General features: G+C 41.3%; 1 protein-coding gene across 1 annotated transcript; it reads right to left on the bottom strand.

Moving 5' to 3' along the window:
• Window positions 1–6,418, bottom strand: LOC102700106 (sulfoquinovosidase-like). Its single transcript, XM_040527968.1, has 7 exons — window positions 5,210–6,418; window positions 3,685–3,817; window positions 3,011–3,226; window positions 2,535–2,690; window positions 1,736–2,410; window positions 1,457–1,573; window positions 1–853 (listed from the first exon to the last, which is right to left on the bottom strand). The coding sequence occupies exons 1-7, from the start codon at window positions 6,313–6,315 to the stop codon at window positions 461–463; spliced, it is 2,796 nt and encodes a 931-aa protein (XP_040383902.1). The 5' UTR covers window positions 6,316–6,418; the 3' UTR covers window positions 1–460.
• Window positions 6,419–13,175: the final 6,757 nt, after the last annotated feature.

Here is a 13,175-nt window from a genome sequence, read left to right as displayed (position 1 = left end):
TAAATCTAGACAAACCTAGAAAGTATTATAACGTGGAACGGAGGGAGTAACAACTAAAGTTGCTCCAAATGAATGGTGGCTTCCCCTTATACACTAATGTTCATATTTTATAATGAATACAAATCAAAGTAAGATATTCTTGAATCTGGATATAAATTAACCAAATGCTGTGAGAGATACAATCATACATCGATTAATACGATTGGATCCAAATATCCTATAGCCCAATGGAGTTCAATGGAAGGAATTCTTCTTAAAACTTGTGGATGTATTATGCTCATTTTGCCACTGGACCTATCCACTTTAAGTGCCAAATCAGAGTCAAACAATTAGAGCGTTCTGATTCAAGACTTGCAAGTTTCCACGCGATGTGGATCATAACAACCTCATTTTTTTAAAAAAAAACTCAAATTAAATTTCTATTTTTCATTGTATAAACAATTGGTGGTTTTTTTTCAAGTCACAGCACCTTGAGATCTCTCAAATTACTCATAAATCTCTCTCCAACGGGCGACCCAACCCTCACAAACACGGCCGGGAAGCCTATCCGGGCCTCGACCTCGGCCTCGAATCCGCGCACCACCCCCTCCTCCCCCGCACCGCTGCCGCCGCCGCAGCTCCTGCAACCTCCGCCACCGAGCTCGTCGCCGGTCCAGACGTGCCGCCACGCGGCGCCGTCCGACGCGGCGGGGAAGTAGGCGGCCACCGTGCTCCTCCCCTTGTCCAAGACCGGCACCACCAGCAGCTCTGTCCCGACCAGGAACTGCTGGTGCGCCATCTTCTGCACGCGCCGGTCCTCCGGGTAGTGGAGGAAGAGGTGCCGCGCTACCGGGAGGCCCTTCTTCGCCGCCTCCTGCGGTGAAACCGACCACCAACAAATAATTAGTACACCATGATATGTATATATACTCCGTTAACGAGGATGACTTTAGACTTGATGTTTGACTATTTATTTTGTTTATAAAATCGTGTAAATATCTAAAAATATATATTATGCTTAAAGTATTTGTAGGGATAAAGTAAGTCGAAAAATAAATGATGTTTCTCGTTACTTTTTTGAATAAGACGAATTATTAAACTTTGTTTCTAACCATAAAAATGTTATGTATTAAAATATAGAGTAAGCAACATGTAAACATGGTGCAAACAATAGGGATTTTTTTTATCATTCCATCTGCACAATTTAGGAGATTTGGTGCAGGTGATTGATGCATGTACTCTTTGTCTGATATCGTTAATTTTTGAAAATATGTTTAGCTGTTTGGCTTATTTAATTTCTTTTTTAAATATAAAAAAAATTATAAATCATGCTTAAGATACAAATAAATAAAAATAATCAATAATTATATAGCTTTAAATAAAAAGGGGCAGTACCTTTTTCTAATAACTTTTACGCACCATGTGCGTAAGAAGTACATGTGCGTAAGAAGTACTTAAGAAAATGACATGTCAGTACCTCGACGAGCTGGATCCGGTAGAACTCCCAGGCCTTGTAGATCTTTGCGCAGCGCGCGAAATGCGCGAGCGTGCGGCTATTGGAGTAGAATTGGCAGTTTGATCCTGGCTTGTTTCCCTGCATGCCAATCAATGGATATATTAATATCATCGTGTTAGCAAGAAGCTCGATCGAATTCGAATCAGCTAAGCTCATGGTCGTTTTCACCGGTAATGGCGGTAGTAATGGTGGCGGCCGATCTGATATGCGGAGTGGATTGGGTGGTATATGTGTGTGTACCTCGTGGGTGCGGAAGACGACGGTGAAGGCGCTGAGCTCCATCCAGCGGAGGAGGAGCTCCTCGCTGCGGCGGTAGCGGAGGAGCGGCAGGTCGACGGTGCAGTAGCCGCCGGCGTCGCTGTGGTTGAGCGGGAAGCCGGAGAGGCCGCCGCTGAGGAGGCCGACGACGCTGCTCTTGATGCCGTCGTTGGCCTGCCAGCTCACCATCTGGTCCCCCTCCCAGAACAGCATCGCCCACCGCGAGCTCTCCCTGAACCCCGCCCGCACGAAGAACACCAGCCCTTCGTCCTCCTCCTGCTCGTCGGCGTCGCCCGCGCCGCCGCGGCGGCGGTGCATGCCGGACCTCCACTCGTCGGCGAACTCGCGGTTGACGCGCGCCCACAGCTCCGGGTACCGGTTGTGCGCCGCGACGGGGTCCTCCCCGGAGTGCAGCCGCGCGTCCAGCGGCAGGCCCTCGCCGAAGTCCGCCATCCAGCCGGCGGCGCCGCCGCCGGCCATCCCGGCCAGGATCTCCTTGAACCAGGCGCGGGCCTCCGGGTTGGTGAAGTCCAGCATGGCGACGTCGAACGCCGTGTTGGGTATCATGTACGGCTCGCCGGCGGCGTCCCTGACCAGGATGCCCAGCTTCTTGGCCTCCTCGAACAGGTGCCTCTTCGCGTTCGCCTTCTGATCCATCTGCAAACGCAACGCATGCATGCGCCATTGTTTACCTTCTCCAAGCTTATTCGGAATATATGCATGCATCGCTCGCCATGATCGCCGGTGCATGTGGAGCTCAAAGAGTGATCGGCGAACGCACCGGAACGAGGCAAGGGTTGCAGTAGGTCATGGTCCTGACGCCGCGGCGGCGGAGATCGCGTGTCAGATCCTTCCATCCGGCGTAGTGGTCGTCGTCAACCTCCCAGTTCCACCAGAGCTGAGACCCGATGGATGTCCTCCGCTGCCCAACCCAGTCCTGCATCGACAGCATCGTGGAAGAACTGCTTCTCAGCTTTTGTTTATAGGGGAACTCGAAGGGATGTACTGTCGTTTAAGCAGGATGCACAAAGAATTTCATGATTATTCCTACGCAATTGCGCAGGAATGTGACTATTTGGTTCAAACAGAATGAAAAAAAAAGAGTAATTTTATGGTTATAGAGTAGGTACTGAGATGTACTAAAATTTTAGTGTAAAATTTGATACATCCTGGTACCTATTATACTAAAAAGTACCTTCTCAAACAACTATAAAATTGCTCAAAGAAACAGTTTCAGGGAGAAAGGTAAGTTCAGACCTGCAGCCAGAATGCAGAGATCGGGACGTCGTGATCTTGCAGCTGGTTCCACACGCGGCGGACGGCGTCCGTGCCACCCTGCATCCCGACCACCGCGCCGGACGTGATCCACCGGGGAAGAACCGGCGGCCTCCCCGTCGACTCCGTGTAGCTCGTGATCAGCTCCGTCGGTGACTCGCCGTGCAGGATCCTTCCCTGGACTGAACTTCCATACACCTGCCCAAATTCAGCCATGAATCTTATTGCTCATCAGTAAGCTGGATGACACACTTGGCTAATTTGAAATGCAGAATGAATGGATGAATGTAAATTCTTGAACATGAAGTTTTTGGTTTTGTTTAGCGAGCTAGTTATTACGGGTTTTTTTACCGTTCTTAAAAAGTATCTCAAGATATCAAAATTTATAGTATAAAATTTTAGTACCTCAAGGTACACTATACCTCAATGTACTATATTTTTTCACTGAAAAATATGATAAGAATGTGGTAAGGAACTTTTGTTAAAAAAAGCTCAACTACTACCTCCCTCAAAAAATATAAGCATTTTTTTCCGGTTCATAGCTAGAAATGGTTATATTTGGAACAGAGAGGTGAGGTAGTAGTTAATCATACCCACACTGATTAATCAGAAATTTCAGAATCCAGAAATGCGTTCGGGAATAATGGAAGGGCTACCTGAATCTGTACTCTGTCAGGTTTTGTCAGGTCAAAAATGGAGTAATCGTATCCCTCGAGGTACAAGGATCTCATCTTTGAGGTCATGTAGAACGGAGAGGGAGCATACGTAGTGCTCCAGTTTCCTCCGGACCTGTACATGACAAAACAAACCACCATGAACAAACATACACTAAAAATTCATCTCATCCGAACTTGATCCAAAAGCAGAGAAGAAAACCCCTCGAATTCATGGATCAATGCTCACAAATCAACAAAACCCTGACATGATAATTCCTCCAAGCTAGAGAGAGATGTACGATCTGCACAGGAATTCGAAGCTCACACGCACAAGCCAGTACAAATAAGCAAGAAAGACACCACAGCCAGTCGCTGTCGCTGTGGTTTCAGAGCTGAGAGTTCTCATCTTCAGGCCTCACGGTTCCTAGAATGTTGATGATTTTTCAATCAATGCAACGACGTCGTTTTCTACCTTAAATTGTTTCACTCTTCGAGCTCATCCATATGTGGTCTCCGGGAGAAGCTGCAAATGGCAACGCCTGGATAACTACTCCTAGGCTCCCATGTTTCGTTTTTTAGAGGAATAATCAAAAAAGTGTTTTTGTAACCGAAAAATAATTTACAGGTAAAACTTTTATATATGTGTCCATAACGACTCAAAGACGAAATGTGTAAAACAAACCATGATAAAAAAAACCATAAAATCAAGTTCAAAATTAAGTTTTAAAGTTTAAATCTTGGCTTATAAGCAGTTATAACTGCGAAACGATGATGGAGCCCCTAGATAAGTTCAGAGACAGTTCAGGTCAGGTCAGGTCCTGGCACTTGGATGGCAAACTGACAATGAGGGCTTGAGGATTCTCACTTTCTTGTTTCTATTGCTTACCAATACTCGAAGAAAACCGAGCATGTGATTGAACGGACCGTGTACTGAACGGTGAGATCGAACTTTGACAATTTCTTTCTTGTCTGAATTCAAAGTTTGGTAGGGTTCAACAAAAATTCTGGAAGCAGCCGTATATGAACATGACATAAAGGAACATGATCGGGTCAGTGGATTTTTACAGAAACGGTTCATTTCCACGGGAATTGGGAGGGGAAAATCATGTGTTTCAAAGAAGCTCTTGAGCTCCTTTTGAGAAGTACAAGAACAGGAATGTAATTTTCCTAGATTTTGGTAAATCGAGAAAAAAAACTCAGTCCGCTCGTAAATAGTTGAGACATTTAGAACAAGATTTAATCAAGTTTTTAAACCATAAATAATTCTCAAATTCTTATTCAAAACAGAAAAATGATGTATGCTAGATTTACTGTAGAAGGAACTATGAAAATGACTTGAGTCTTACCGATTAGCAACGTAGCACCATAAGTTGGTGGGCTAGCGGTTTAAAACACACCCCTCTTAATTAATAATACCAAACTCATCTCCTCTTGTTCTAAACATTAAATATTTATAACAATAACAAAGTAAAAGAAAAAATTAAAATGAGCGGTGAAGAAAATGGTAGCCGGGTTTGACTTTGACCTGTAGCTGACGAGGTTGGCAGCGAAGGTGATGGGCTGGTCGCCCCTGCCGATGCCCTGCTCCTGGACGAGCACCGGGACCCGCCGCCCCTTGAACTCCACGCGGCTGAACTGCTCGCCGAACCCGTAGAACCGCTCGTCGCGCGCGCTCGCCAACGTCACGAACACCCGGTTGAACTCCTCCTCCGCCGCCGGCGCCGCCTGCGCTGGCAGGAGCGCCACGAGGTCCTCCCGGACGGAGATCTTCTTCTTCTTCTTGCTGCTGCTGCGCTGCAGGCGCGCGGCTAGGCGGAGGCGCAGGCTGCTGCCGGAGCGGAGGGATTTTGGAGAGGGGGATGACGGCGACGGCGACGGCGAGAGAGGAGGTCTCGGTGGGTGGGCGTCGTGGTCGCAGCTCCATTGGTAGTCGCCGAGCTTGACGCTGAACGCAACCTGCGTGTCGCTCTTCTCCTCGAGGAGGAGCCAGTACCGCGCCGAGAGCACCGGCCGCCCGGTGGCGCGGCGGCGGGCGGCGCGACGCCTACCGCAGAAGCACGACGGCGAGGGGCTCGCCTTACGGGCGGACACGAGGCCGGTGATCACCACCACCGGGAACCGGGCCCGCTCGGACTCTTGGAACGCGGCGCCGCGGAGGAGGTCGGCGCCGGCCTCGACGTCGCAGCGGTAGAGGGCGCTGATCCTGTCGACCCGCTGGCGATCGGGGACGAGGCGGGCGCGGCCGTCGCGGAGCGCGAACGAGCCGCGGCACTCGTCGGCCTCGGTGTCGACGGACGCCGCGGAGACGAACGCGACGCCCGGGACGGTCTCCCACATCGCCACGCCGCCGCCACGGCCTCCACGGCGCGAACTAGGATCGCCGGAGGAAGGGACGCGCGCCAGTGACACCACCCCTCCCAGGGACGGGTCCCACCGGAGACGGAAGTGGGTGCCGACGGGGAAGTCGTGGGCGCCGCGGGCGAGCTTGGAGGCCGGCGCGAAGGACAGGGGCGGCGCGGCGTCGCTGTGCCGGAGGGAGGCCGACGGCACGGCCTTCTGGAAGGGGTTGTTGAGGCGGACGTGGTCCTTCTTAGTAGTGGTCTTGGGATGCGCCGGTGGCGGCGGCCCCATGTCTCCGGCGAGGCGCGGACGCTTGTGCTCGGCTCGGCGAGGCGGAGAAGCTGCGAGCCGATTGGCTGAAATAGATTCTGGAACGAAGGGGGGTGGGGCCAGGTGGTGGGCGAGCAGGTGGGCCCGGAGAGCACGCGCTCGTTTTGACTGACGTGCATTACCAGTATAATTTAATCTTTTTTGCGAGGATTACCGGTATAATTTAGATGGGTAGAAATTTTTTTTTGTAGCATGCTAAAGTCACCGGTGTTCGAAGGTTTTTTTTTTCTGAAAAAGGAAACAACTCCCACCTGCAATGATAAAATGGCTGAGAAGATTTGAAAAAAAAAAAGCTAAGTTCACCAATGTTTAGGATATCAGCTGTCGAAGAAATGAATAAAGCAACCAAAAATAATTTTTTGAATATAACCTTGTATTTGTGTTATTAACTGTTTTAAAAGTCAGTATAGAAAGATAGATATTGATAAAAAAACCCAAATTCAATTTGAAAATTACCCCCTACTACGAGATGTTTTTAAGTCAAGTTTTTTTAAAGTTTGATCAAATTTTAGAAAAAAAAATGTAGAAAAATCTAGAAGACTAAATTAAGTTTTTAAAAGTTTAATCTAGATGTCTACTTGGCCTACCAACTAATTTTGTCGAGAAGGCATAAGCGGTAATCGAAGACTAATGTTACATCCCCGGTGACTTTGCTTGATGTTGGGTCGTATTGTCTAAATTTTGATTCGTGTCCTCTCCTCTTGGGAGTCCTTGTATTGTATCGTGGACAATTCCTACTCTAAGTAGAACTCGAGACTTAATTACCACATATGGGCAGGAAACTCTTAATCTTACTTGTATCATATTGTAGATAATCTTTCTTATTCAGATTATCTTCTATTTTTTATCTATATTTGGTGGTTGGCTTCCACGTAACATTAGGTATGTATTATTTATAGTCTACTTTTTTTTTTGCTCATATGGAATATCATATCTAGATACTCTGATAATTTGTAACTAAATATGCAAGTTTGCAAGAAAGCTTACGCACGACCAAATGGTTAGCTTGGTTGTATAGCTAGCATCACTCTCTCTATCAAAAAAATATTTGACGAGAACCAAACCCAGTTCTCTCAACGTCAACAAAATTTGACTAGAGAGAGTGTAATATATTTTTTTAAAATATATTTGTCACTATTGTTCATTTACACTTTTCAATACATATGCCAATGTAAACTCAAATCATGCAATGGACTAAAGATTCCGATAATGTTGTAATAGGTGGTACGTATTGCCTAGCTTGTTTAGTTTGACATGTTGCTAGTAATATGTTTACGAATTTTCTTGATTAAATTTTATTTTAAAGGTTGAACGGAAACTTTTCTTTTTACAGGAAGTTTAGTAGGAGAATTATATTTTAAATAATTACATTAGGCGCGTTGTTGAAGGAAGTATCATGTGTAATCCTAATTATGGTGAAATGTTCGTAAAGAATTGGCTAAAATATCACTCGTTTGAATTTATGATGGGCTTAATGGCTTACCTTATTTTGTCCTCTTCCCTCCCTCTCAACCTCAACATAAATGTCAAAATATGCACTTCACATATATTATTTGGGCCAGTCAAATGCGGTGCTGGTAAAACATATACTCCCTCCATTTTCTTTATTTAAAACACTGACTCACCATTTATCTTTTTTTAAATATGTAAATTATAAGCTATGTTTAAAGTATCTTTAGTAATAAATCATATCATATTAAAATAATTAATAATTACGTAAATTTTTTAAATAAAATGAATGGTCAAATATAGACTCGTAAGTCAATAGTGCTGAATAAAAAAAAAAAGCAGAGTGAATATATCCATGCTCCAAAATGGATACTACTGAAAGAAGGTAATGTTTCATGTTTACACTCCTTAACATATTGGTGTATTGCACCCTTTTTTATGATTGTAAGTTTCACAAGCTTCCACCTTTGGGTAAAATTATAATCACGAAGTTTTGAAATAACATATTTAAGTATGCAAAAAATTTATACGCTTCCAACGAGATCCAAATACGTAATTAAGCTGTGGTTTTCTTGGAACCAGCTTGGCTCTTCGGTGTGTCTACAACAACTTGGCTGTAAAAACCTTTCTTTGAAGCAGTCAGACCTCAGAAATGTAAACGGGACCGCTTCCCATGTGCGGATTGTGACATAACTTACGGAGTTTGTTAGAGTTCCTCTTGTGTTGATGGGTGGATCTAGCACAGAGACCGCGAGAGCTTGAGCCGTCGCTATCTAGTTAAAGTCCATTAAAGCTTCATAAGATCATCTAAAATTTTAATAGCCAAGATCAATAAAAAAGGTTAAACTATATCTAACTTGCTTAGACCCATATAATCTCGTTGGTAAGATCCGTCACTGCTTGTGTATATCCTAAACTTTGTGTATTATTGTGGTAAACTTTGTGTATTATTGTGGTAGTATATGTTCATATTCGCTATATAAAAAATTATCCTATTAGATTTGTCTTGAAAATATTTTTATAATGTTGTATTCTTAACTGAAATATTTTGTTGCAAAATTATTAGAGAAGTTTAAGAAAAAGTTAAGCTCTGTATCTCACACATGGTGAAAGTCATAATGATAAGTGAATTGAATGGCAGGAGTAACAGCAGGGTTCCTTTCTCTGTAAAGTACGCTATCGCCCGGTGAGAATTCTACCGTGATTGTTTGTGCCAATGTGAAACTGGTAAAAACTAAGCTCTGTACCGTGTACAGCCAACAAGTAGTTTGAGAAGATGTGAGTCCAACCTAGAGCCTTCTAACATACTCTCTCCATTTCACAATATAAGATTTTTTTAAAATATTGCCTAGATTCACATGGCTGCCAATAAATCTAGACACATATATAAATTATATACATTCCTCGATAAATGAATTTAGACAAATCTTACAATATAAAATAGAGATAGTATAAAATATATTCTGCCAAAATTTCTTATTCCTCAATGTAAGAGATTCTAGGATAATTCGGAACAAAAATTGATCCAAATTCATTCTCATAATCTTTTATATTTAAGGACAGTTACTACATTTTAAGGCCAAAAATATGATTTTATTAATAGAATGGATAAATATAGCCCGAGGCATGTCTTCTTTTCTTTTTTAACAAACAAAGATACTAAAGCCTCCAATTATCTATTAAGACATCTAGACTCATAGCGAGAATTACAGGACAGCGCCTTAAGGTTTGGAGAACTGCAAAGAATGAACGAATATAGCTCCAAGCATGTCAAAGTGCAAAAGTGGCTAGATACAATGAACCTAGCTACTAGAGCTTTCCATCCGTGAAAAGACACGTGGGCGCGTACTGAAGCGATTACTTGGCACAAAGTCTTCAAGAATAAATAAGTTGCATTATTTTGTTAGATGAAGATAAAAGATTATTTAATTTTATGATAGATATTTAATGGTATGAGATTAACTACTGCTCCGTTCATTTCATAATGTAAAATTTTTTAGCATTGGCTAAATTCATATAGATGCTGATGAATATATATATATATATAAGGTTAGAAAGTCTTATAATATAAAATAGAGTTAGTAATTACGGAATAGTTGATAATCTTCTTTATAATGTGAGATGATCAACTTCTATAACCATACACGCAAAAATTGACTAATAATCTGGCAAAATGAATGCTGCCTAAGACATGATTTGACCAAAATTTTAAATTTTAATACTCTCTCTATTTTGAAATTTCTAGTTTGTCTATATTTATATGGATATTTATACATTTAGACATATATATATATATAATATATCGAATAATGAATAAATCTAGGTAAAACTAAAAATATTTACAATATGAAAGAGAGAGTAATATGTTTTATATTATAATAATTTTATAGCACATAAAAGTTAGAAAATATAGTAATTTATTATAGTACTTCCAAAACAGATATACGCATAACTAAGCACTTGAAAAGAGTAAAATATAGGGGTCGGTCTCTAAACTTGGACGGGATTGTTACTTAGACCGGATCTATAATTTTGGTTCAATATACTCACTGAAGGTCCAAAATGTCTTTGCTAGGTCGCAGGAGCTGACGTGGTTATTTAGGAGGGTAAAGACTTTGCATTTAGCCGTTTCCCTATAGTATGACCAACGATCTATGGGTAATTGTTTGGTTTTTTTTAGGAAAAGTCAAGTATCATATTTGCAAAAAAAATTAACAATCTGTGAATAAAATTTTTATATACATGTTTTTAGCAATCTAAAAGCCAAAACTAAAAAAATAAACTAGACTATAAAAAAACAAAATCAACTCTAAATTTAAATTAAAAATTTAAATTTTAGATTATAAGTATAAGCAGAAGCGTAAGAAAAAAATCCGATCAGAGAGGTCGAGGTCGAGGTGCAACTTCGGGTCTTGGGTCATTTAGGGAGGCGGCATAGTCTATGGCCAAAACATGCAGAGCCGCCACCAGCTCCAAATAAAATTTGCTCTAGGTATTGCATCTATGGCCTTGAATTAATTATCTCTATTAGTGTGTGGCTTGCAACTAGCAATTACTTCGCGAGTTTTAACCCTCGCCCGATTTCCACCAGCGTACCTTGCTTCGGTGCACTGCAGAGAGCCAGAGAGACAACCATCTACTATATTTGTTTCATAATATAAGACCTTTTAGTCTTTTTTAAATTCATGAATCGATGGTGGTATATAATTTATATATATATATACCTAGATTCATTAGCATCTATATGAATCTAGACAATGCTAGAAAGTTTTATGTTATGAAAAGATGGAGTAGCTCCCTAATCAGAGATTCAGAATTGGAAGTAGTCGGAAGAATGTATTGAAGGGGCTAAATTAATGCAATATGATAGTTCTCATCGACAATCATATCTGCTTCAGAGATATGTCAAAAGAGCTATGGATCTTAGGTGATACATTGAACTAAAATTACGGGCCCAAAATGTATATTTTACAAATTAATGGACCTAAGTAACACCTCACTCCAAGTTTAGTGACCGGAAAGTGTACTTCCTCTTGGAAAAAGAATTATTATTTGTCAAAGTTTTAAAAGTTTAACCAAATTTCATTCTAATAAGATCTTAAGCATCAAATATTTGACCAACGGGGTATAAAACACCATATCTAACAAAGGCATCGCTGTGATCGATCTTAATTGCATTTTATATCCGGAATAATTAACTTTTTGCCACTCTTAGAAATTGTGCTAATATATTTACTATTGGGTCCACATGTCATAGACACACGAGGGCCCATATGTCATAGACAGTGGGTGATAAATATATTAGGTATCATTTCTAATAGTGACAAAAAGTTAAATGCCCTTTATATCCATGTGCTTACTCAGAGAAAAAGAACCATATGACCAGATTGCCTATATCAAATTATCAAGTGCCCTGTTTGAATGTATAACTATAGGCGACTTTAAACAAGATTTGCACTGCTCAACGAAATTCAGGTATTCATGTATCTTGACTAGGGTTTTAATTGGATGTCGAATTTCGTTGATTCATCGTTGGACGTATTTTAGCACGAAATTCAGTGATCCAACTCATCCAAGTCGATGTTACCAGCCTACATATAAGATTGCGTGCATCTGGACGTCTTTGCAGCTGTGTTCATATCCATGCAAAGTTGTAGTAGCGTGAAGGCACGTGCAAGCGCAAACCTCTCACATTACGTACCTTGCACCTGATTGTTGGCTATCTGAGAGAGTGGGCAGAGTGGCCATGAACCTTCCCGTCATCACGGCAATGTTCGCAACGGAACCGCATGCATGTATACATACAAGCGTACGACAATATGTGTTTGTCATCATGCGAAGATGTTCAGTAGTAATTCAGTTAGACCCTCTTTCATTCAAAGAAAATTTATAGAAATTTTAGAGGATTTCATTCCTATAGAATTTTTTTTCTACGAAGCCCTTTGAATCAAAGGAATGAACCCTATCAAATCCTATGAAATTCTATGGAATGTTTTTTCCCATACAAGTTTTGGGCGAAATATAACAAGAGGTAGCACGGTCATGGAAAAAAATACTTTTGAGTCTTTATCTTTCCTCAAATTCTGTGTTTTTTCTGTGGTCCAATCAAACGGTCATTCTTATTATTTTCCTGTATTTTGTAATCTTCTGTTTTACACATACATTTATGTTAGAATCATGTGTTTTTCCTATTCATTTGTTTTTTTCATTCATGTGATTCAAAGGGGTTGTTGGAAACATGGACAGAGACTGATGATCGGCTCACAGATGGAATCTCGAAGAGAACTTTTCAAGGATTGAGTTCAGATTCCTTGCATTGATCAAGAAAGTGTATCAGTGGTATTTTCCAGAAAAGTTATGTCCTTGTGAGTTGTGAGTTGTGATTAGAAGATGTAAAGTGGAAATTTAGTACTTGTCATAAATCTAGTGGTGCACTTTTTTTTTCACGTTTTGTGATTTTGAACAAACTAAAGTTTGGAAATTGGGATATTGATCTTGAAAAGAACCTCTATCTAGCACCATTCAAAAAGATATTCAAGTAATTTCTAAGACTGGTTGACTCGAATTTTTGAAAAGAAAAATGTACTTGTCAATGTTTTTCTACATGGGCGAATCAAGTGATACCAGTGTCATGGGGCAACAGTGACGTCCTATGATTTTACATATAAACTTTAGAGTACGCTTCACAAAACACCATATATTTTGGTTTGAATTGTACCAAACTATACGTGTTTTGACATATTGCACGTAACCAGAAGTATATGGTTTTATAATTGCACAAAACCACATCGTCAATCTCTTTTTCTTTGATCTTTTATACATATGAATCCTTAGCTTATATCTAAAATTTATGTATTTGTATAATCCATCAT

Source organism: Oryza brachyantha, chromosome 1 (genome assembly GCF_000231095.2).
Source record: "Oryza brachyantha chromosome 1, ObraRS2, whole genome shotgun sequence".
Lineage (NCBI taxonomy): Eukaryota > Viridiplantae > Streptophyta > Magnoliopsida > Poales > Poaceae > Oryza > Oryza brachyantha.
This window is presented reverse-complemented; position numbering and strand designations above follow the sequence as displayed.

Coding starts and splice junctions, on each gene's coding strand:
- LOC102700106 (XM_040527968.1), bottom strand. CDS start 6,315: ATGGGGCCGCCGCCACCGGCGCATCCCAAGACCACTACTAAGAAGGAC. Junction 2,411..2,534: donor GCAACCCTTGCCTCGTTCCG/GTGCGTTCGCCG, acceptor TTGCGTTTGCAG/ATGGATCAGAAGGCGAACGC. Junction 1,574..1,735: donor TCGTCTTCCGCACCCACGAG/GTACACACACAT, acceptor ATTGGCATGCAG/GGAAACAAGCCAGGATCAAA.